A 24,943-nucleotide genomic window follows, 5' to 3' on the forward strand; every position below is an offset into this window, starting at 1 on the left:
TATATATATATATATATATATATATATATATATATATATATATATATATATATAGTAGATCAAACATCCCAATGCTATTTCTTTCTATGTATTTTGCCTTTTGTAGTTAATTGGGTCGCCAATGTCAGTAGCTGACAGTAGTTCCTCCACTTATTTTTATGCAAATTTTGGGATATTGTGTACAAAAAAGGGTTGGAATCACCATAATGTGAATTGCAAGTTCATAATAAACATATGTGCTTGCTTGAGGTAGATTTTTTTTTTGCGATGGAAACACATTTACTAAATAAATTCCGAGATGTGCATCAAAAAATTGGGATGAAAAACTTTTGCGATGGAAACACATTTACTAAATAAATTTCGAGATGTGCATCAAAAAATTGGGATGAAAAACTTCCATTGGAAAAATACCATTGGACCATTATCGCACAAGCATCTCAAATCCTCCTCTGGTCCTTCAGAAATGCCAGAGCCAAAGCTTGTCATCAAAATGACTGGCTACTATCACCTAGAACTGTCTGACACCCAGACGCCACAGACATAAGACATCTGCTGCAGATGGCTGCCAAACATGAGGTTTATCAGACAGATCTGGTTCCCTAACGAAAGGTAACTCCCGTTGCGTCGTCATTTGACGACTGCTTGGGGAAACTCCTGTTTACTCTTTTACTGAAGCCTGATTGGTTAACATTTGACGTCGGTCTCATTAATGTTAATCTAACTATAAAAGAAAAGAGAAAATCACTCGCTGCACTTCATTGAACTTCTTTTGTAGTTTTAATAATCAATTTTTTGCATTTGATTATTTGTTTGTTTTTCGTACATGAATGCTTTAGATAGATATAAAATGATAAAGGTAATGCATTATTTGTTTCTTTTTGCCACATTGGTTAAATAGAGACCAACTCATGGAGTCATGTAAAATAATCCGTCAAGTCCTGTCCCAATAAAGACTTTGCATGAGTTAAATAATACAGCCATGAATGAGAGCATGTTGGAAATAAAAGCGCTGAATTGAATTCTCTCTCTCTGTTGTATATTTGCTCATCATTAGTCTCATGAAGCCGCTTTCATATTGTTGTTCACTCACCGGGTTGATGCGGTTGATGCTCAGGAAATGCTCCAGCACAGCCACCGCATTTAACTTTTAACAAGATTCACTTGTTTAAAACACCCTAAATTGTATTAAGATTTACAAGCACTATTGCGCTAATAAACATCTAAATAAATACAACGCTATGTAAATTAATTATTTATCTCCACGAGCGATCGCAGTTTGAGTATAGCTCTGTGTAACATAGATAAACCGCGCTGTCAGCAGGCATTTCATAATCTAGAAGGACAAAAACATTATTAATAATCCTGATATAACATTCCAGTTGAGCAATGCAATAAAATACGATGTTTTGTTTGTTATATTCCAATATTCCAGAGAATATTACTCATTTAATTCACCCAGTGAATTATTCTTGACTCTGTAGCAATTAAACAGCTTATAAACCTACTAAAACTGTAGTTTAAAATGAAGTTGATATGACTCCTGTCCTTTATTTATTTTCTCCATTTGAAAAAATTAGACAGTCTACATTTATTTTGCTTATTGTTAATACTAGTGTTGTTGCTGTTGATGATTTTTATAAATAAAATGTTTTTTTTATTGTTGTAATATGAAGATTACATTTAACATGAAAGACTGCAAATTTTCAACACTTAAAAAAAAAAAAAAGGATGACTAAAAAGAGGAAAAACCAAAGTGAAATATGTTCTTACTTCACTCAGTCATTTATTTACTTTATAACAGTAAATAAATATCGATTCTGCATATCGGTTATCGGGCACAAACATGCAAATAATTGGTATCGGTATCGGTTATAAAAAGTCAATATCAGTCGATCAGTCATGTCCCCTTCACAGGATGACTCAACGTCTCCTGCTTTGGGCACAGAGAGAACTCCTCTCACTACGAGCGGTTCATGTGCCGCTGAACCTCAGGTGGGGAGAGTTATCTCAAGCAGACCTCAGAATGTTCTCGGGTCTCTTTGTGGCTCAGGCTTATGGAGCCCTCGCTGCAGTGTTCCTGGGCTGAGGTCGCGCAAGAGGCTAAGTAGCTGCTTATAGCACGGCGCTACTGGATACGTTCCCCAAGCAGTTATCAAACGACTATGCAACGGGAGTTAGCTTTTGATAGGGAATGCTCCGGTTACTCACGTAACCTCGGTTCCCTGAGATAAGGGAACGAGCGTTGTGTAACTGGCCGTGCTATAGCTGCACGTGAATCGATGGCTGATGCTTCAGTCATATGATTCTGATGAGACGGCGTTCCGAGCCGACTTATATAGCGGTCGGCTCCGACCCTTCTGGCAGACTCGAGCGCCATTGGTTTGTGCAGCTACACAAACATTAACCAATCAGGCTTCAGTAATGGAGTAAACAGGAGTTTCCCCAAGCAGTCGTCAAATGACGATGCAATGCTCGTTCCTTTACAGTATCTCAGGGAACCGAGGTTACATGAGTAACCGGAGTGTTTCTTTTTATAGAATGATAGGAGTTATGTTGACAAGAGACTGACCGCATGATCTGTAGTGTTATTTTAGTATCACTGATTATATTATTATAGTTGTTGATATTTTGAATTAGGTTTTATTTTTATTAAAATTTTTGTGAAAGTTTAAAGGGTTAGTTCACCCAGAAAAACCTAGGTGTATATGACTTTCTTCTTTCAGACGAATCCAGTCGAATCCATATAAAAAAATTTCTTTGATCTTTCAAGCTGTTTAATGCCGCTCAGCGGGTGTTGCAGTGATTCAGTCCAAAAGAAGTAAAATAAAAAGCACCCCTCCATTAAAAAGAAATGTCTCACACGGCTCCGGTGGGTGAATAAAGGCCTCCTGTAGCGAATCGATGCGTTTTTGTAAGAAAAATAACCATATTTAAAACGTAATAATCAATTTAATCTAGCTTGCGCTCACTGTTGTAAACGGAAGCAGTTCCGGGCGGATGACGTATAAGTTTTGGCGTTCCCGTGCCCGCACAGCTCTGACAACGACTGCAGCTCGACACTTTCACCGCTCTATTGAAGTAATAATAAGCAGCGCTTGCCCATTTGAATTCGACACAAAAACACTTATATGTGAGCAGTAAAGTCTCTGTGGTGAAGCTACATTAAGCAATTTAATCCGCACAGCACCACACCTAGGCTATTTAACATGCAGTTACTGACACTGTAGAAATATGGTATTAATGATATTTATTATTAATGTCATGAAAATTGTTATAGGCTACTTATTGCCTATCAAATATTGGGTCAAATAAAGGCAATAAGTCACTTTTATAAAGGTTTACTAATACTAGTTAACTCTGGATTCAAGAATTAGCTTTTCATTAGGGCAACTACAAAGGAGAATTTAATAGTTCTAACTTTAATTGCAGAAAAATACGAATTCAATAATTAAGAGCCTGCAATATAATGGAATTTTAATATTGTTAAAAAATGCATTTTAAGAATTCAAAAATATCATTTGTTTTTCGTCCGTTATTTATTAATAAATCATTTATTTTGTTTATTTCAATTGCCCTAACCCCAGCAAAACATTTATGGGGGACTATGTGGGCCAGATGGGCTGAATTTTAGACCCAGTCCAGCCCTGATGATTCTTCTCTTCTACACTCTTAAAAATAAAGGTGCTTCAAAAGGTTCTTCACAGTGATGCCATAGAAGAACCATTTTTGGTTCCACAAAGAACCATTCAGTCAAAGGTTCTTTAAAGAACCATCTCTTTCTTACCTTTTTATAATCTGAAGAACCTTCTTTCACCACAAAGAACCTTTTGTGAAACAGAAAGGTTCTTCAGATGTTAAAGGTTCTTTATGGAAAAGGTTCTTCTATGGCATCGTGAAGCACCTTTATTTTTAAGAGTGTAGGGTCAGAAAGAAAACCTTCTAATAATAAAACTATTTAACGTAAACTCCTTAATGGAGCTGTATATGCACAAAAGTTGTTGTTGCTTCTGGAAACCTGTTTGCTTTTGCTTCATATATCTGGTGTTATTGTATTTATTCTTTTAATGTGTTGTAGCCTGGAATATTTAGTGTGCATACTCATTGTATATCTGTGTGTTGGAGATTTGATTTAAAAACAAAACAAAACAAAAGAAAAACAAATTATTTCTGTGGTAGAAAACGTTGTGGCACCAAAATAGGCTACTATGAAGGGGGGCCCTTGGGTTTGCTATAGCCCCAGGGCCCTATGTGTTCTTAATCCGGCTACAGGAGAACTTAAAAGTATTTAAATGAATACATTGTTATCATTAATATATTGAAATGACCAAACTAAAAAGCACATAAAATCAAGATTGTAAACTGCATGTTTCTTTTTTCCTCCTCAATTAGTGTTTCTGCAAATTTCTGCAATCACAAAATCATGATTAATTAATTTAATTTAATATAGCAATAGTTTGAAATGTTTGAAAACAAGAAGATTTTGGCATAATTATAGAGGAAATACTGGACATATCTTATTTCAAGTCTACAATTCTAGCCTTGAGTCCGAGTGATTCTATCAGCTTTGCTCATCTGGTTTGCCCATCTTGTCTGATGGCTAAACAGCTTTTCTGCATCTGACATTGAGAGCATGTGTCATAATTTAGATACTTTATGATGGTAAAATGGGGTTTTACAAATGCTAGAGATGTGGCTTTCAAATGAAAGGCTGCTATCAAATATCACACCCAGATTCCTAACTGACGACGAAGATTTGACAGATCAGCCATCAAGTATTAGACAGTATTATAGGTTATTGCTTGCATGCAAAGGTTTTTGTCCAATAATTAAAGCCTCTGTTTGTTACTACACTCTAAAAAATGCTGGGTTGTTCCAACCCAACTTTGGGTAAAATATGGACTAACCCAACCATTGGGTTACATTTTTACATTACATTTTTAACCCAAAAGTTGGGTTAGTCCATATTTGACCCAAAGTTGGGTTGACACAACCCAGCATTTTTTAAAGTGTAATTTACATTTATATTTAATTACTACTTATCCCATTTTTTTTTATATTGACTATGCATTCCATGAAATTTTGTAAACTTGTATGTTTTGACAGGCCGCAAAGAAATATAAAGCTGAGTATTGTCAGCATAACAGTGAACTAACACCATGTTGTCTAATGATAAATCCCAAGGGTAGCATGTACAGAGTGAAAAGTAAAGGTCCTAGTGCTGAGCCTTGCAGTACTTCATACAGAACTTGCGATTGATATAATACCTCTTCATTTACTGCTACAAATTGATAACAGTCAGATAAGTATCATTTAAACTATGCCAATGCAATTCCAATAATGCTGACATAATTTTCGAGTCTGTTCAAAAGAATGTTGTGGTTTATAGTGTCAAATTCAGGACTAAGGTCCAGTAACACTAATAGAGAGATTGTAAATTGTATCTGAAGTTTATAATTTCTTCAGAAATGTGTATTGATATATACTCCCTCAGCATATCAGCAAAGTCACTCAGTTTTTAAAGGCTGTAGATTTACAGCTATGTCATACTCCTTCCATTTGTTATTTTGTTAAATGTACTCCAAAGGGATTTTTTCTATCCACGACCTTGATCTGCAAAGACATTCTTTAAGTGTTCTTTTTTTCCACCAGAGATGATTTAGTTGTATCATAATAAAGGCTGCGAACATAGTATTATTATGTTATCAAATATATATTGTATAAATATATGGGACTTTATATTATTGTTTTAATCACTTTATAGACCACAAAAAGCCAAATGAAGTCCACTGTGATCTAGGGCTGTAAAAAATAAAATTAAAATAAAAATAAAAAAAATTAAATTCTTATGGTTTCTGTATACTAAATTAATTTTATAACAAAATTGTATTTTGTGTAATTGAATTTTTTAGGCCATTGGCACCAGTGCTGACAAATAAAAAGCATAACAATAAACTATAAACAATAAATAAATAAATGAATAAACTTTACCAAAGTAAGCCCTGTAAAACTGATAAATCCCTCCAGTAAAGACTCTGAAACACTGTCCTACAGATGTCTTTCAGTGCATTTTTCTTCCTTTATTACATTTTTCATATTAACTTGCACACTTCTTTTTTAGATATTGCCAATTACAGTCGAATGCTCACTGTCTGTTGTTTCTCTGACAACCCTGAACTGTTTAGCATTTAAAAGGCTTTCATAAAACCAGGTCAGTGAAGATGTAATCCTGGTGACATGACACATCACTAGAGAGCTCTCCGCCAGTTTGTCACAAATTCTCCACAGTGCATGAGCTCGTTCCTCCTCAACCACCTCAATTAAAACTTCATTAGGGGAAAATTGAGTAGAGTAAAATATGTGGCTTTAGGCTTTTGAAATATAGTGAATAAACACTATTAACTAGCTCACTGGTTACAATTCCATACTCATGGATCATAAAGGTATTTGACGTCAAAGCATAATCTCTAAAATGGAGATGCCTAAAAATACATATTTCAAATTCTGACTATATCGTGGCACAACTTGAATGTATTATTTTCTTAGAAGACCGAATGGTTTCTAACTTTCAGAAGACCTGACCTAAGTGATACATATTAGACAGTGGGCATATTATATTATTATTGAATATAGTACAGTTATTTTTAGACAGTGGACATATTATATTACTATTGAACATAGTAGAGTTATTTTTAAGATGTGTCCCACTACAGGTTGCGAAAATAATTTGTAAAGTATTTTGTTAGTAAAGTTTGACTCTGGATTAATTATTAAAGTTGACATGAAATGAAAAACCACCATTCAAGAAGTTCAAGAAGTAAAAAATACACTTTTAAGATCATTTTTAACCAAGCCTAAATATAAATATCAAAACCCTTCACTACTTACTATCCTGAGCTCTGAGGTCAAAGCAACTGTACAATTTATACTGTAATCAATTTGAATTATTAGCTTTTTTTATATTGCTGGCAAAACTTTTAAACAGCTGTCAATGTTTTTATGCTCTAATGGTGTAGTTGAACCATCCACCACTGAAACGCAACTGTTTGTACCAATTGTAAGGATATTCGAAGACATTTCCTCTGGAACTTCTGCTGTAATTATGACAATTCTGCTTGTTTTAAAATATTGTTTTATTAACAAACTGGGAGTGTTGATATATTAAAATAATTACCCATAATTTCATTTCGTAATTCCAGTTCTGATTCTGTATTTTTTTCAATAAAAACAATAGATACTGAGGGGGGAAAATAAGCATGATTTCAGTTTACAATCTTGTGTTGTCGTCCCAGCAGTACAGACGAGAACACCCATTATGGCCAATTTTCATACGCAGCAATTTCCCGCTATAATTTTTCAGCCCCATTTTCACCTAAATATAATCTCCACTTCCTTTGAACTTCATAGTAGCCTCCAACAATCATACCCACATTTTTTTTTAACAATCATCTTCATGGTTGTCCACACCAGTGTTAATTTCATCAACAAAGACGACGAAAAATATTCGTTAACGAAAAAATTTTCTGTGACTAAGACCAGACGTTGACGAGCTAAAACTAATATCTCATGATAAAAACTATGACGAAATTTATGCCGCGTCTTCGTTAACAAGGTGGAACTATAATGGCATTTGAGGACTACCGGACATTCAAAATACATCCAATAGGCCACTTTCTTGTCCTTCAAAATGTGCGTCCCTGTCATTGGATTTCAATCGGTTAAGGGGCGTTTGCATATCTAGTCTTTTTTCTCCGCGTACAAAAAGTATTCTCGTCGCTTCATAACGTTACGGTTGAACCACTGATGGCAGATGGACTATTCTGACGATGTCTTTCATACTTTTCTGGACCTTGACAATTTACTTGGCAGTCAATGGGACAGTCACAAGCCTCCCGGTTTTCATCCAAAATAGTGTTCCGAAGACGAACAAAGCTTTTACGGGTTTGGAACGACATGGGGGTAGGTGATTAATGACAAAATTTTCATTTTGGAGTGGAGTATTCCTTTAAGTGAACGTAAACAGGTGGGTGAAAACTGAACGTGTGTCAGTATTACATGCATGCCTTCCGTCTTAAAGGGACAGCATTCCTAATTAAGTACCTATCCTTGTCATTAATGTTAACCAACAAAAGATGTTAAATAAATATGTTAAGTAAACCTACTGTATCTGAAAAATTAATTTAATTTGTATCTCTTTCGTATTTGTCTTATTCTGCTTCTTTTTCAAAAATTATAAATTATCTATATTATATATGAACAACTATAATTTTTATAAGTTGCTCCCTTTTCACTACTGTTAAAGGGATAGTTCACCCAAAAATGAAAATTGTCATTATTTATTCCAGTTTTTCCAAATTCAATCTTTGATTCAAAATTTCTCATAAGCTTAATTGATTTGTTCTAAAGAGAAAATAATTAATGACTATTTTTGTTTGAAAACTACATATAAAATAGCTTCCAAAATAAATGTTGGTAACTAGGCATGGGCCGGTATGCGATTTTGACAGTATGATAACCTTAAGCAAAAATATCACGCTATCATGGTATTGTTGTTACAGCTCTAAAATGTGTTATTTTTAAACGACTGGGTAAAAAAAAATAAAAAAAAATAACATTTTTTCCACTGAACACAATATATTTCGTTTTTGAGCAACACACAGAATATTAGGAACAGTAGAATTTGTTTATTTTTTCTTTGATTTGTTTCCTAAAAAGAAGAAAAATAAAGACTGACATCTTTATTTAACCTAAATCTGTAATTACAGTTACTTAATTTTAGTTATATAATTCATATATATATCATTTCATATAATTTAGTTATATCATTTCATATACATAACTTGATTTAATAATAACCCAATTTGAAGCAAAAACAATGTTCTGACTAGCTTTGTGAAATTATACTACATTCCTGAACGAAGCAAACAGCAGAAGCTCTGAATGAGATGCAGATTCACTCTCTGACAGCAGTTCCTTCGTTCCCGCTTTAAACAAAGCAGCGCTGCGCTGAAACACTGCTTTAATATGAACTATACAGAGACGAGATTAAAATGCTACAGTATTTTTCTCTGTGCGTCCGTCTTCAATGTCTCTGGCCTGTGTTAACGGGCGTTTACAGACTTCATATTTCACATAAATGACATTTTGGAAAATGATTGCATTGCAACGCAGTTTGTGCAAGTCCAGAACAGAGACGAGTTGCTTGCAATAAGACAAAAAAACGGCCGGTTACCGATCTCGTGAGCTCCAGGGGAAGCAAGTTCGGCCATCCTACACACACACGTGACTGACAGCTCGCTCGCACCAACAGGAGGAGGAGGGTCATGTTACTCTCTACACTGCACTCAACCGGAGGGATTCCTACACTTTCAGTCTTTGAGGAGACATGAAAAACAGCACATACCGCAGGAACGGTATAATGGAAAATATTAGCGGTTTTCAAATTGCGGTATACCTTGAAACTGGTAATCGGCCCATGCCTATTGGTAACTGCAGTTTGACTAAAAGTTGACAAAAATGCAACTTTTCGTAGACTAAAACTATGAAAAATTCAAATGACTAAAATGTGACTAAGACTATTAAGCATTTTCTTCTCAAGATAAAGACTAAGACTAAATCAAAAATGCCTGTCAAAATTAACACTGGTCCACACAAATCATTTAGTGGCTATTATTGTTTAATTTATTGGCTTCTGTATCTATTCCCTTATTTTCAGTGGCGGCTCGTCCGGGGAGGCACAGCTTCCCCATAATTTTGAGGTGAAAATGGGAGGATTTAATGTTAATAAAAGTCACAATTAATTTCAGTTCATGTATTTTTTGTTTGTAATTTCCCAGCTGTAATAACATACCGTGAAAGCGCCGCATTTCTATCGCGAATGTGCCGAATCTGCTGATGTAATTACAACCGCTAATGACAGAGAAGGGGAGAGAGAGAGGCCGGGGAATAGCTGAGCTCTCGTGCCTCCGTTGGTAAAAAAAATTTAGCCAATCACCATCGAGTGTTCACTTTCAGCGCTGAGGAGTGTTGAGAAAAGAACCCTAGCAAGGGAGGCTAGCCTCCCTTCTGATATCAACCAATCATCAAAGAGACATAAATTACGTGATATTAGTTTGAACGTTTCCCGCTGCGCTGATAATGTACCAAGTACTTATGATGAGTAGCGATATTGAATATTTGATTACCAACAGATTTACCAAGCTGTCATTCAAACAGTATATATACAAATTTAGGGAAAACAGCCTAAGCTGGATATAGGCTACAGCAGTCAGCTTAATTAAATGGCGCAACAGTCAGCTCTCTTTTAACACAGACTTAAAAGACTTAAGAGGGGATGGATGTTTGCTTCAAGTGATAGAAGGTAAGTGAAATTATATTATCTTGCTGTATGCATGTCATTTTCTTTACTTTTTCTGACTAAAAAGCAACCAAAAAGCCATTTTAAAGTGGTTAAGCTAATAACAATAATAATCGGCAGGGATCCCAGACCAATACAATTAGTGTGCCTCCTCTATTTTAAAACCCACGAGCCGCCAGTGCTTATTTTATGCATTAATTAAATATTGTGGCCCAAACCTTTGTGTGTAACCTAATGCAGTCAGGATGATTTAGTCACTTAAAATGATATTTTAACTAATATCACTACATGAAGAACATTTCAGGTTGCCTGACAAAACAGTTTACAGTCTAGGAGGATATTTTCAGCGTTTCATGTAGAAAAATGTGACTAAAAAATTTCGGAAAGCTAAATGTGTTTGCATTACAGCTAGCCGTTTCATGTCTTGTTGGATAATATTTTCTGTCAATCACCTACATACAACAATCTGGCCTTATAACTTACATCTGACACAGTGATTTCTGTGCTGTGCTCTCCAAGTCCAAGACAATGTCCGTCAGCTCTGTGAGTGATTAATGTGAACACTGAGCTGTTCTCCGTACACCCTGCACTTAAAACAATTGAGCACCATTATTCTTGGCAAGGGTTACACAAAAAGGTTCTCGTTCACTGGTGCACTTCTTTGGCTTTATATTTTGGAATGACCTGGAACTTTGCCCAGACATGTATATCAGCTCAGTAGTGCCTTGTGAAATTATCGTGGCATTTTTAGATCTAGGACGCTGTGTACTCGAGGCAGGTCCCCGGCAATGATATATTTTAACTAATATCACTACATGAAGAACATTTCAGGTTGCCTGACAAAACAGTTTACAGTCTAGGAGGATATTTTCAGCGTTTCATGTAGAAAAATGTGACTAAAAAATTTCGGAAAGCTAAATGTGTTTGCATTATAGCTAGCCGTTTCATGTCTTGTTGGATAATATTTTCTGTCAATCACCCACATACAACAATCTGGCCTTATAACTTACATCTGACACAGTGATTTCTGTGCTGTGCTCTCCAAGTCCAAGACAATGTCCGTCAGCTCTGTGAGTGATTAATGTGAACACTGAGCTGTTCTCTGTACACCCTGCACTTAAAACAATTGAGCACCATTATTCTTGGCAAGGGTTACACAAAATGCATGTGCTAAATAAATTGAGTTTTGTTCAATGCTTGTCCAAAATTTATTCAATAAGACATATAATTTATGCAAGAAATTTTTATCTTTTTTTTTTGTTTGTTTGTGTTTTTTTTGAGAGAGAGACGGTTACGTATCCATAAAGTTTGGTTCCCGATCTTGCATTTTCTTACTACGGAAAGATTGGAAAGAATCCTGCTTTCTCAGCACACCTATTTATTCGCTGAGAGATTAATGCTTCACAACATCTGGATTTGCAATGGAAAATCCACATGGTATCCACAGATCCATGTCACTTAAGAGCTTGCGCTAACACCTAGGTGTGTAATGCTTCCTGCTAAACACAAACACACAAACTCACATCTGTCTTTGTCAAGGTCCAGGTATTAGATGTCAGTCTAGTCTATGAAGATATCTAACCCTGGGAAAATTGAATTACACCGTTTTCTTCCAAAAAGTCTCAAGGACAGGTTCTATAGAAGACAAACGTATAGCACAGGAACTTATGAAGTGGAATAGGAAATCTCAACTTACTCTCCGGTTTTGAGTTTGTGAAAAGAGATGAAAGGCACTGGTGGGACCTGGAATGACAGATTAGCTGATCCTTCTCAATAGCACAATGCAGATATAAGCCAGAGAGGCTTGAACTCATAATTGTGCTCTCGGATTCCATAAAAAATGTTGTACCTGAAGTGTTTTAAACAAGTTCATGCATGACATATATTTAACACCATTAAGGGATTTCTAAAATCTGATCGGAAATCACATCCATGAAACACTGTCATTATACACTCCTCCGGGTGTGTGTGTGTGTGTGTGTTCACTGCTGTGTGTGTGCACTTTGGATGGGATAAATGTAGAGCACCAATTCCGAGTATGGGTCACCATACTTGGTCACATGTCACGTCACTTATACCTTCATAACGTGACGGGAAAGTGGTTTCATTCTTGAATTATTGCAGGTTTGAATTTTTCATGAAATATTTGAATCAAGTAAAAGCTCTATTTTAAATACTTGAACAATCTGTAAAAGAACATATACAGTATGCAGGATAATAACTAACAAAGCTAGAATCACTGAAGTAAATAAATAAAGGACAATCATCATGACCTTGGCCGTCAAACTCCACCAAAGAAGCACCATAAAAGCACCCTCTCTATTTGTCTTTGGTGGAATGAACCGCTGACCTTCACCTGATCTCCTGAGAACATCACTTTAACCCTGTAACACCAGAACTATAGACACACCTCTTCCGTAAGCACTAAACCCACAATTATAAACAAAAGGTCCTTACTATTAAAGGCACTCTGACTCCCAAGGTGTCAAAAATAAAGCACGGCCAAACACCTCTAGCTAGATGCAAATGGTACCCTTGAATCACTATCAAACTAAAAACTCCATGCTTTCAGTTGCTTGCCTTATGCATCATTAAGACTCATTTAATTCTTTGCATCCATTTGTGAAGTTGGAAATGTTGACATTTATATCATATTTGACATTGATATTTTTGAGGACCTGACCACTTCTCAACAACATAGAACACATAACAGCTAGATACGGTCACAGCAATTTCTTACAAAAATTGATTTAAAAAAAAAAAGGTATTACAGACAATTCGTGGTGCAGTCCATGTCTTATATCAAATATATTTACATTATGATATCTTTATGTGAGGAACAAAGTTAAAGGTTTTAATCACTGGAAACAATTCAGCAGTTACAGTACATATCATCCAAATTTTCCATGCCCTGTGTACTTCTTAAAAAAAAATTAAGCATGAGGGTACTTTTAGCGTCGTAACAGTGACACTAAAGGCACTTGACTGTACTTTGGTTTTTGATGCCTTGCGAGTGAGAACAGGTTGTCTTTTCTGCATTTACCTCTGCTCTAGCTTTGTGTACTAATCTAGTTTATACTTTAATCTCGGCATTGTGTACTGAATTCCTCATTGTAAATTGCTTTGGATAAAAGCATTTGCTAAATAAATAACTATGCAAATGTGAAACATAAAGTAGTCCATATGACTCACTAATATCCCAAGTCTTCTGAAGGCATACAATAGTGAGGAACAGACAGCAGTCTGAGTATCTTACATTTAATCTGACAAAGCACTCAATTATTTGCATTTATAATAAAATTAAAAATGGTGCATCATGTCACACTGTGAAGCTGAATAAGTAATGACAGATTTTTCATTTTAGGGTGAACTGTTTCTTTAACTATACTTGAAAATGTTCCACAACACTATAAAATATTATACTAAATTAAATGTTTAGTCTTAATAGAATGCAACATTTTCACCACAAAATTTTTAAATGATCCTTTGGTGCTTGCCTTACTATGAATCAGAAGACTTGATTACTGTAATTACGCCGCTTATTACAGCAAATGTTGAGGCAACAATAAACTTCGTTAAAATACTGATCTCTAGATTTTAAAATAACATTAATTTAGTACAAATGAACACATTTTTTTGGTATCTAAAAGCCCAGCATTATAAAAAAAAGCCTCCCTTTTGTCTGAAAGACTTCTTGTTCATACTATAGGCATGCAGGGACATTGAGTAACAGTTTACAAATCATCTAAATCAAAAGTGACACTTGGGTTGATGGTCCAAGATGTCATCATAATTCATCACATACTGTTTATAATGAAGGGGGTGGAAACATAGACCTACAATAATAACAGCACAAATTATCTGCGTCATTCGTGGCACTCTATATTAGAGGGTAATGTTGATTAATTCTGTGCTGATTAACTGAATCAAGCAACTGATGAGAAGAAATCTCTAAAACGGTTAAACAGTTCACCTTATAGTGTCATTTTTAATACATCAATATTTGATAAGCATCTTATTAAACAATAAAAATGACCTGCAATAGAGTAAACCATAACACCATATTTGCATAAGAAAATCCAAAATCTTCCATTCGAAATTCTACTTCATTAAAGAAAGGCAATCAAAATTCAGTCTGAATTCACATCTGTTGTGTGCAAATGGATCAGAAGTGTAAATCCTCAAACAGCCACACAAGCAGATGCCTGCAATATCTCTCCCTGGCCTCCTCACATTCCTGCTAAGCTACTTATCCACATCAACACTGTGACCATTCCAAGCCAGATTACTAGTCAAATGAGATGTCATTCACTTCCTGACCTAGCTGTCTTTCTCCGCCTCCCAAACAAGGCTGAGCTACCAGTACAAAACTAAATGTTGTGCAATGACACATCCAGACAACAGAGTCTCCTTGTTGGACATCCGAATGGAACAAGGACCAAATCGGATTTAATAAAGGGGAAATCGTCTTGTTGGAAGGTTAATGTGTAAAGTGCTTGCTAATCCGTCTTACCTGCAACCTTTTAAGCTTGGCTTCATTAAACCGCAAAACATGCTTTGAAGTGTTGCATGTACCACGTCTCTGAACCAGGGCTATTAAAGGAAGTAGTTCAGCCAAAAATTAAAACTGGGTCTCTATTTACTCATCTCTTGTATTGTAACATCTGATGTTACAATGGTTTAAAAATATATATATATATTTTTATTTATTTTTTTTACTTTATTTTTATGAACTTCAACACAATAACAATCAAACAACACTCCTTCATGGGTACATACATAAATATTTTCCCCAAAGTATAACATAAAAAGTAAAAGAAATTTCAGTCTGGTCAACTGGTTACAATGTAAGCAAATATTTGTAAGCATGTATACGTGAATATTTGTGGTCATAAATTCATAAACAATGCTCATTTCCTTAGGCTTACTATCAAGCAGCCGTTGATCCAAATTACATTAATGAATATACATATTTCACTTTGGCATTTATCTGTCTTCTCTCTGTTTTGATATATAGATTGTTCATTTTCCCCAGTGTTTCTTAAAAGTCTCTTCTTGCAGTCTCAACCTGAATGTCAGTCTTTCCATCTTGTAAATTTCTATAACTATTTGTTCCCACCGAGTTCTTGTTGGGGGAGGCTGCTGGAGCCATAGTCGAGTAATCGCTTTTTTTGCTGCTGCTAGTAGAATCCTGAGTAGATATTTATTCCTATTATTAACTGAATCAGGTATATTGGCAAGAAATAGAATATAAACTGTTTTTTCAATCTCAATTTCCAAGATTTCCTCTATGCTAGAATGTATTTCTGACCAATACTGATTTAAAACTGGACAAGACCAGAAGACATGTACATGATCAGCCGATAATGACCTGCACTGCCTCCAGCAGAAGCCCTGATTTGTCATTCCTTTTTGTTTTGCTTTCACTTTGGGCGTAATAAAGAAACTAATTGTATTTTTCCAACAAAATTCCCTTAGAGCCCTGGAATGACTAGTCAGCACAAGTTCAGCCATTCTTCAGCTGGGATACAAATCTGCATTTCCTTTTCCCACTTTTCTAAAAAAGAAATAAATTTTAATGACAATAAATATTTATAGTCCATTTATTTCCATTTTTCCATGTATTACAACCTAAATTTGAGACAGGATAAGCAGTATAATTATTCAGAGCCAGCATATTTATAGATAGATTACAGATCTGTGTGCATTCCATCAGATTGCTTTACATGTTGTTTTTTGCAGCGTAGAGCATTATAACCAATCACACACATTTCTGTTGAGCTTATCCCAATCAGAGGTGCTTAAATTAGTCAGTGAGTCCCTGTTTCTAAAATGTATCATTTAAATACAGTTGGTTATTACTGGTAACAGTTTAAAATATTTTGACTGAAAGTAATTGGTTCAATTTAAAGGGGTCATATGATGCGATTTCAATTTTTCCTTTCTCTTTGGGGTGTTACAAGCTCTTGGTGCATAAAGAAGATCTGTAAAGATGCAAAGACTAAAGTCTCAAATCCAAAGTGATATTCTTTATAAAAGTTAAGAGTCAACCACGCCTACCTAAAACGGCTCGTTCTAACACGCCCCCACATATCTACGTCACGATGTGGGAAGATTTGCATAACGCTGCCCAAATGTTCACGCAAAGAAAGAAGGCGTAACTTTTATTCTCGCTGTAGTATTGTTGCTGCCACCATGTCGTGAAGATGCTGTGTTTCGTTATGAAAGAGAAACTACTTTGTTTGGTCTTCCAAAAGAGGATGATATCCGCTTCGTCATGCCTGGAGCTGATCCGTGCTGGTCGCTGAGGAAATACATCAACTTCTGGCTGTGGATTGCCGGATCGGCTTTCACCGTGGACGAAGTGGAGTCTAGCCCGGGGTCGTCACATGTGGTTGCTGCAAGCCCGCCTGCCGCCACTCACTCAAGCCCACCGTGTGTGACGCTGTGTTTCGTTGTGAAAGCAAAACTACTTTGTTTGGTCTTCCAAAAGAGGACATGACTAGAAATCAGTGGTTAAGTTGTATTTACAACACTGTTCCAGAACAGTTCAACCCAAATATTCCGATGTGTGCAGCGCATTTTATGGAGAACTGTTTCCTGATCCTGGAAGAGTAGACTACAACGCCGGCTGTTCTGACTCACAGACTGTAAGTACGTTTTTTATTTTTAAAGAATTTGCCACTGATGATTCAAATACGAGTTTTGAGCAGTGTAGAGTAGCGCTTGTTGTTTGTAATTTCTCCGCTCACAAATGCAGACATGGTTTTGTGTTTACACGGCGAGATGCAATGCAAAGCCTAAAAAGACCATATAAGTCATTATAATCCGTAATTATGTCCCCACTGGATGCAACAAATGCCTCGTTTATAATGGGTTTTAATGTTTTTGTCTCGTCTCGGGACAAGGCATCACAGTATGGTAGGGGCGTAACATTTCCGTCACACGCTTGAGGTATTTGGCCAATAACAACACACTGGATAGCTGGCCAATCAGAGCACACCTCGGTTTTCAGACTGATGATGAGCTTTGTAAAAATCGACGCGTTTCAAAAAGGCGGGGCATAGAGGAGAAACAATAATGTACAGTATGTGGAAAATAATGTTTTTTGAACCTTAAACCGCATAAACATTTCATTACACCAAATACACAAAATAATATCCTTTTTAGCAGCATCATATGACCCCTTTAAGTATTTGGCATAACTTACAACACAGATACAATTAATAAGGTAATTATAAAAATTGCCCTTATGAATGTAAAAAGAAATGCACCTAGAAATCAATACAAGGGAGCAAATATTAAACTTTTCTGACCCTGGCAGGGATGCGTTAAAATGATCAAAATTGACAGTGAAGACATTTATCATGTTAACAAATTATATTTAAAAAAAAAAGTTTTTACTTTCTATTCATCAAAGAATACTAAAAAATATTTCTGTATTTTTACTGTACTGTAATGTAGCATTGACGAGCATAAAAGACGTTTAAAAAAAAAAAAAAAGAAATCTTACCAACCCCTTTACAGTGGCATTAAGATGTACGATGCACCCAATGTGAAGTCAGTATGTGTGTGTGAGCTGGATTAGTCAGAATACAACGTGTGCAGAGAAAGCTCATTTAAATTGGCTGATTGACTAATACCATGCAAGCCTGTGTTTAAAAGTAAAGTTTGCTATGCTGAATAACTCCTATAGTTGCATTTCTCTACTATTGTGTTTATGTCAATACAAATACGTAAAATGCTTGCTTTTGACTGTTGGACCACTCCAAAGTTAAACCTCTTAAAATTAGCCTAATAGAATTGTGTGTAATCCCATCCAAACTGTCTGTTTCTCATTATCTTCTCATACTGATAATCTCTGGATTTAGAATCGTTGGGTCTTTAATACTTTCTCAAATGTTTAACATATTTGCAATTGCAACACCCAGATTGTCTTCATGTCAGTCATAACTCTATCCATTTAAGACATTCTTCCCATTTAAAACACACATCTTTTTTTTTTGTCTACATAATCTATTAAAATCCCTAGGTCATTAAAAGCAAATTCATCAGAATAAACACAAAGTAAACTTTTAGAGAGTTTGACAGTCTAATATAAATGCTCTTATTACACTACCCAGTGATTCCAATCAATTACAAGATAATTTACTAGATAACTTCTCAATTAAAACTAAAATCGAAATTGCAATCTGGCTTACTACGCTTATCAAATTGCAAAAGGGTGTGTTTTATTATACTTAATTTAATAAATTGTTGAAATTTAAATACAATAAAGTAAAAGAAAATATTCTAAATATTTTATTTTAATAGTAATATATTACCGTCTTAGGAATACTTAGTAATAATAAATTAATTTTTATATATTAATTGTGCTTCCTAACATATTATGAATCAACCTAAATACATTAAGGTCACAACATCAAACTAAATTAAATGTTTTGATCAAGTAGAAATAGCTCTTTAAGGTAACAGTTGCAGGTCTTTTTACAGTGAAGTATGCATGCAGAAGGCGGAGCGCAGGCCGAACTGACCACTGTGGCCCTGTGAAGTGGACAACGCTGGAACTAATTCTCAGCGATCACAAAGAGGCTCTCAGTGGCACACCGCACTCTGACCAGCTCTTGAAGGTTACATTACCATCACAAAACCGTCCAAACTGTACAGAAGAAAAGCAATGCGCTTAAAGAGAATTCAAGGAATTCCAATAGAACTCCAACACTTCATGTCCACATAAGCAGGAACATGCATTTTATATGAGCAGCTTTAAATAGTTAATCTGTTGCTCTTCTCTGTTTGCCATCTGATGCAGACGTATAGATTAAGGGTAATGATAAAGCACTGACAAAGGCTCCTCTTTATCAGACAGTACAGCCAACTGAGGCTATTTACAGCCACACAGGAATCTCCTGATTATATGTCTTCAGTTTCAATGAATGGCATGCAAGCATTGTAATTTAAATTAAAATTGTTACTTGTTGAACACAGTTGCTGAACAACCCTTTGCACCCCTCCCATACAGCTGTTAAGTGCTGTTTCTTTTAAACATTACTGTTAAACAGGGTTTTGCATTCACTGTGAATATTTACAAAATCAAAACATTTTAAAAATGCATAGTCTGCACAATTTTACACAGCCGGTTCCCTAAAACTGAAATGTGATTTCTGCAGCCCTAGTGTTACCAAACAAAACTGCAAAGCAATTATTGTTTTCAGACAGGTTGTGTCTGCAATTGGTCAGACACACAGATAGTTCCACCCCCAAAATCATGGATCAGCACAGAATGGAACGGTTAAGCAACAAGAGCAGTTTGGGCCAACCATTCTTATTTTTTAGCCGTTCCATTCCGTGCGGATCTACCCAACCAGTATGGATTTCCACTTTGAACTCTGAACCAAGCTCAAGTTTAAATAATTTCTTACCATTTTTAGAAACATTTGGCTTAACGAACGTCTGGCTACTGTCTTTAAACTAATAGCATTTTTTTGGGTGCCGAACTAGGCCTATCTGTGTCTCTGACCAATTGGCTACGAAGGCTGTGCTCAGGAAACTTGTCTGAAAACAACCATTGTTTTGCAGTTCTGTGGAAAAGCAACTGAAGATGCTTTTGTCAGGCTGGTTGGGATTGAAGGAGTGGAATACTGGAGACATCACGACCTTCATAATATATATATATATATATATTTTTGTTTGTTTGTTTGTTTGTTTCTTCTTGAATAATTATCAAAGGTACATTTATCCATTTTAGAAAATAAGTTGAATATGGCTTTAGTCTGCCTTTTTACTCTCTAAGAAGCTGCTCTCATTGTGTGTGTGTGGTGAACTATATCTGTTAAGATTCAGGGCAGAGCCCGGCAACCTTGAAGTACAGATAAGTGTTCTCTGCGTATGTGTGCGAGTGTTTGTTTTTGCAGCTTGATGCAGAGAGAGCCCTAGGAAGAAACCGTCATTTGCCGTCACCCTGATGTCCAGTGTATCCGATATACGTCTCTGGAGAGACCTATTGCGTCTGACCTGTGATCACTTGTCACCAAAATAATCACTAGAAGATATGCTTCAAGTTTTACATCCATGTGTGGAGATTTTTAGTGGTCAACCGATATATCGCCATGGCCGATATATCGGCCGATATCTGCCACTTTTACAAATATTGGCATCGGCCTTTTTTCCTGTTTTGCCGATGTGTTCGAGGCGGGATTTTTATTTTGACTGCGCCAAGAATGGCTGCGGCAGCGTCTGAACACACAGTGCTCACATTCTCCCACTTGTTCGCTGTTGTCATTCAGTTACGTCTAATACGGATAGAAGTCTATCTAATAATCAAACAGAACTGTTAAACAAAGGAATTAATGTATACAAAAAAGTATTATAATTATTGCTTTAATATTATTAAAGGCAAACATAATACCTTCTCATTTGCCGTCAGCATTCCGCAAATACACATTTATATAATTTAAACATTTTTGAATGACTAATGAACATTTAATTTCACAAACCTTGCAGATTTAGTCAAATCTAGTTGAGATCTTTTGAAGTATGCATGTGACCTGCATGATCGCGTGTTCTGTGACGGTCGGTCCTATGTTCCGTGCGAATTGAATACGGACAAGAGGAGAGTTCAGCTTCACTGGAGACGCGTGATCGACAAACTTTAAACTCGTGACTGATTTCAAATTATACTGCACTTTATGCGTTTGCCCACTGTCATATTCATGTCATTTTCACTGTGTGCTGTATGTAAAATTAGTATTACCTTGGCTTTATTTGAAAAAAAAAATTTCCCAATGCACACAAACTTCCCAGACTACAGAGTGCCCTGTTGGTTACCGTGTTACCTTCCTTTTTAATTATATTTTTATTAAATATTTGTGAAAAATACTTTGTCTTCTAGAGTATAAGTATGTTTATTTTACACATTTATTTTTTAATCCATTTTCAAATTATGACTTAAAATAAAATTATATCAGCTTTATATCGGCCATCCTGCTTTCCAAGATATCGGCAGTCAAAAAAAACATATCGGTCGACCACTAGAGATTTTCTAAGTTTATCCATGTTTCTACCAACCAGAATCTTGCTTACCCATGTATTGATGTAATTAGTGACCTCTATTAGAGTATAATTACTGGCGTTTCGAGCATGTAAGGGAGTGAGTATTGAAGCTGGCTTCTGCCGATGAAACTGCAAACTATTTTCTTCAATTGATCGCATCTCTGACTCCTGGTCTTCATTCAACACACCTGGTCCTTGGGTTTTAACTGTAAATTCCCCAACAGGATGCTCAAGCAAACAAGTTAAAGTTTTGATAGCACAAATCAACCTACCAGTGGCTACAAAAACAATATACACTTCAGCTTTAATACACATTGGTGAACAACACTAGCTGAACAAACTAGAGAAAGACATATAAAGGGTTTAATTTTTCAAATACTACAAGACCTAATATGATATATAAATGGAAATTAGAATAGGCTTGAATACACTACACAACTTTTATAAGCGTCATACACTGAGGATCACACTGCAAGACAACTCAAGCAGTAGCATGCGCCTTCTTGCTAGTCAACATTATTGGTGTTCCAAAATCAGCTCAAAAGATCAAACAAGTCTGATATCTTCAGACTGGATGGAATCTGAAGTTAAAATTGGAGCCTGTACCTGTAACGGAGCCGACAAGACGAGAGACGTGCGGATCCATCTGCAAAGCTTTTATCGACAAACTTTAAACTCGTGACTGATTTCAAATTATACTGCACTTTATGCGTTTGCCCACTGTCATATTCATGTCATTTTCACTGTGTGCTGTATGTAAAATTAGTATTACCTTGGCTTTATTTGAAAAAAAAAATTTCCCAATGCACACAAACTTCCCAGACTACAGAGTGCCCTGTTGGTTACCGTGTTACCTTCCTTTTTAATTATATTTTTATTAAATATTTGTGAAAAATACTTTGTCTTCTAGAGTATAAGTATGTTTATTTTACACATTTATTTTTTAATCCATTTTCAAATTATGACTTAAAATAAAATTATATCAGCTTTATATCGGCCATCCTGCTTTCCAAGATATCGGCAGTCAAAAAAAACATATCGGTCGACCACTAGAGATTTTCTAAGTTTATCCATGTTTCTACCAACCAGAATCTTGCTTACCCATGTATTGATGTAATTAGTGACCTCTATTAGAGTATAATTACTGGCGTTTCGAGCATGTAAGGGAGTGAGTATTGAAGCTGGCTTCTGCCGATGAAACTGCAAACTATTTTCTTCAATTGATCGCATCTCTGACTCCTGGTCTTCATTCAACACACCTGGTCCTTGGGTTTTAACTGTAAATTCCCCAACAGGATGCTCAAGCAAACAAGTTAAAGTTTTGATAGCACAAATCAACCTACCAGTGGCTACAAAAACAATATACACTTCAGCTTTAATACACATTGGTGAACAACACTAGCTGAACAAACTAGAGAAAGACATATAAAGGGTTTAATTTTTCAAATACTACAAGACCTAATATGATATATAAATGGAAATTAGAATAGGCTTGAATACACTACACAACTTTTATAAGCGTCATACACTGAGGATCACACTGCAAGACAACTCAAGCAGTAGCATGCGCCTTCTTGCTAGTCAACATTATTGGTGTTCCAAAATCAGCTCAAAAGATCAAACAAGTCTGATATCTTCAGACTGGATGGAATCTGAAGTTAAAATTGGAGCCTGTACCTGTAACGGAGCCGACAAGACGAGAGACGTGCGGATCCATCTGCAAAGCTTTTATCTAAAGGCGTGGTCATAAAACAGGCAAGGTTCAGACAATGGCAAACGGGTATATGAGGGCAAGACGAAGAGTAATTCAAAACGGGCATGAGTCAGTCGACAGCAAACGTTATCCAGAGGGCTTGACAAGAGGAGCAATCCAATAACACAAGCAATAGTGCAGGCAGGAGCAAACTGAGTCCGAACGGCGAGACAAAAGGGAATCCGAGAAACACAGGCAGGAATCAGAACACGAGAAAACAGGCAAGGCAAGACTAAACTATGAAAACTAGAAATGGCTCCATAGAGTAGCTAACACTAGGTGAGTGATATGCGCTAAACAATACTCTGCGTTGAATGGTGGTGTGAGACTGATTTATATATTGTGTGTTATTGGTAGCAGCTGTGTGTGATTGGTTTCAGGTGTGATTGTAATTAGTGCAATGGAGCATGGGAAATGTAGTCCAGGGTGATGTGTAACAGTCTGTGTAGTTTGAGAGTCAATGTAGTGAGCGGGTGACCGGATTCGTGACAGTGCCCATCACTACAAAAGTTTCCGACTGCTGAAAATCTGCAGACTGCCTCTGACTTTTGGCAACTTGCATCGACGAGTCCAAACTACAAATCAGGCAAAAGTTGTGTATCAGCTATTTTTGAATTAGTATGTTATTTTCTCCTTTTTATAACTTACTGCCCATGTCTGAAAATTTGCAAAAGAAAAAAAAAATCAACACTTCTTAAAGGTTTTTAGAGTGTTTTTTTTTCGATTGACACATGGCCAGAGATTCAAGCATGTTTGAAAATGCAACCTGCTTTTACTGTCCTTTTTTCACATCACAACAACAATCCATCACAATCCAAAAAAAACAAACATGAGTAGTGGTATCCTGATGCATGAAGGTCTTCATTTTGTTTCTGAATAGAAGGTTGTGAAACCTCAAGGAGGATATAAAAACCATAAATATACATCACTGGTTGTAATAAAGTGCATATTACATTCAAACGAATAACTTTATTGCATTGTATGTCTCTTACAACGAAAGGTCTTTGCAGACTCATCATCGACATGTTTGGATACAAGTCTTATTATTGCATAAACCAGGATACATCAAATAAATCTGGTTGCAAAGTGTAAGCAAACTGAGAGATCACACGTGTCGCACTTGAACAATGTTACAAGGCATGAAGCTTCTACCACACAGTTACATTCATTACAAAATAACCAAGCTATTAGCAGAATCCTCCGATTCTCGTTGCACACTTCTGCTTTTTAAAATACCAACATTGCGAATGCAATCTGAGCAGCACGTTAACGCGCATCCATGCATTACTGGATATGAGGCGAGACAAACACTCAGCTGCTCGACTTACCTTCCAGATCCAGGCCATCTTAAGAGTGAATAATAGCTCGCAGGCTGAAGTGCTCGTCCCTAGCTATAGACGGAAAGGCCAGTATTGGCTGCTTTATGCTTTATTTAAATGCGCAATGGATGTCCGTTGTTGGTGTGGCGATGAAACATTTCAGTAAATATTGTGGAGTACCGTTATTCATGCTCTATTCCCTGATCTACAGAGCTCGGGTTGACATGCGCTCCTATTGGCTCATAGCTACGAGAGCCACGCCCCCTTCATCATGTGACTGATATTTCATTCCTGTGCTGTTCAACGCGCTGTAATGTAAAGGATGGCCAGTGGATGACAGTAACTTCACTATTGTTACAATGTTATACACGCGGTAATAATGATTTATCATTGTCTGTTTAGATTTGCTTTAATGAATGATAGATAGATAGACAGATAGACAGATAGATAGATAGATAGATAGAT

General features: G+C 36.1%; 1 protein-coding gene across 1 annotated transcript in view; it reads right to left on the reverse strand.

The window, feature by feature from the left end:
- The window catches only part of st6galnac3 (ST6 (alpha-N-acetyl-neuraminyl-2,3-beta-galactosyl-1,3)-N-acetylgalactosaminide alpha-2,6-sialyltransferase 3), a 125,647-nt gene extending 100,955 nt beyond the window's left edge, over window positions 1-24,692 (reverse strand). The window contains exon 1 of the mRNA XM_016291550.1: window positions 24,488-24,692. Within this exon, the coding sequence (XP_016147036.1) occupies window positions 24,488-24,505 (18 nt within the window). The 5' untranslated portion in view covers window positions 24,506-24,692. The remainder of the gene's footprint in view (window positions 1-24,487) is intronic.
- Window positions 24,693-24,943: the final 251 nt, after the last annotated feature.

The sequence above is a fragment of the Sinocyclocheilus grahami genome, unplaced genomic scaffold (genome assembly GCF_001515645.1).
Source record: "Sinocyclocheilus grahami isolate Dianchi unplaced genomic scaffold, SAMN03320097.WGS_v1.1 scaffold273.1, whole genome shotgun sequence".
Lineage (NCBI taxonomy): Eukaryota > Metazoa > Chordata > Actinopteri > Cypriniformes > Cyprinidae > Sinocyclocheilus > Sinocyclocheilus grahami.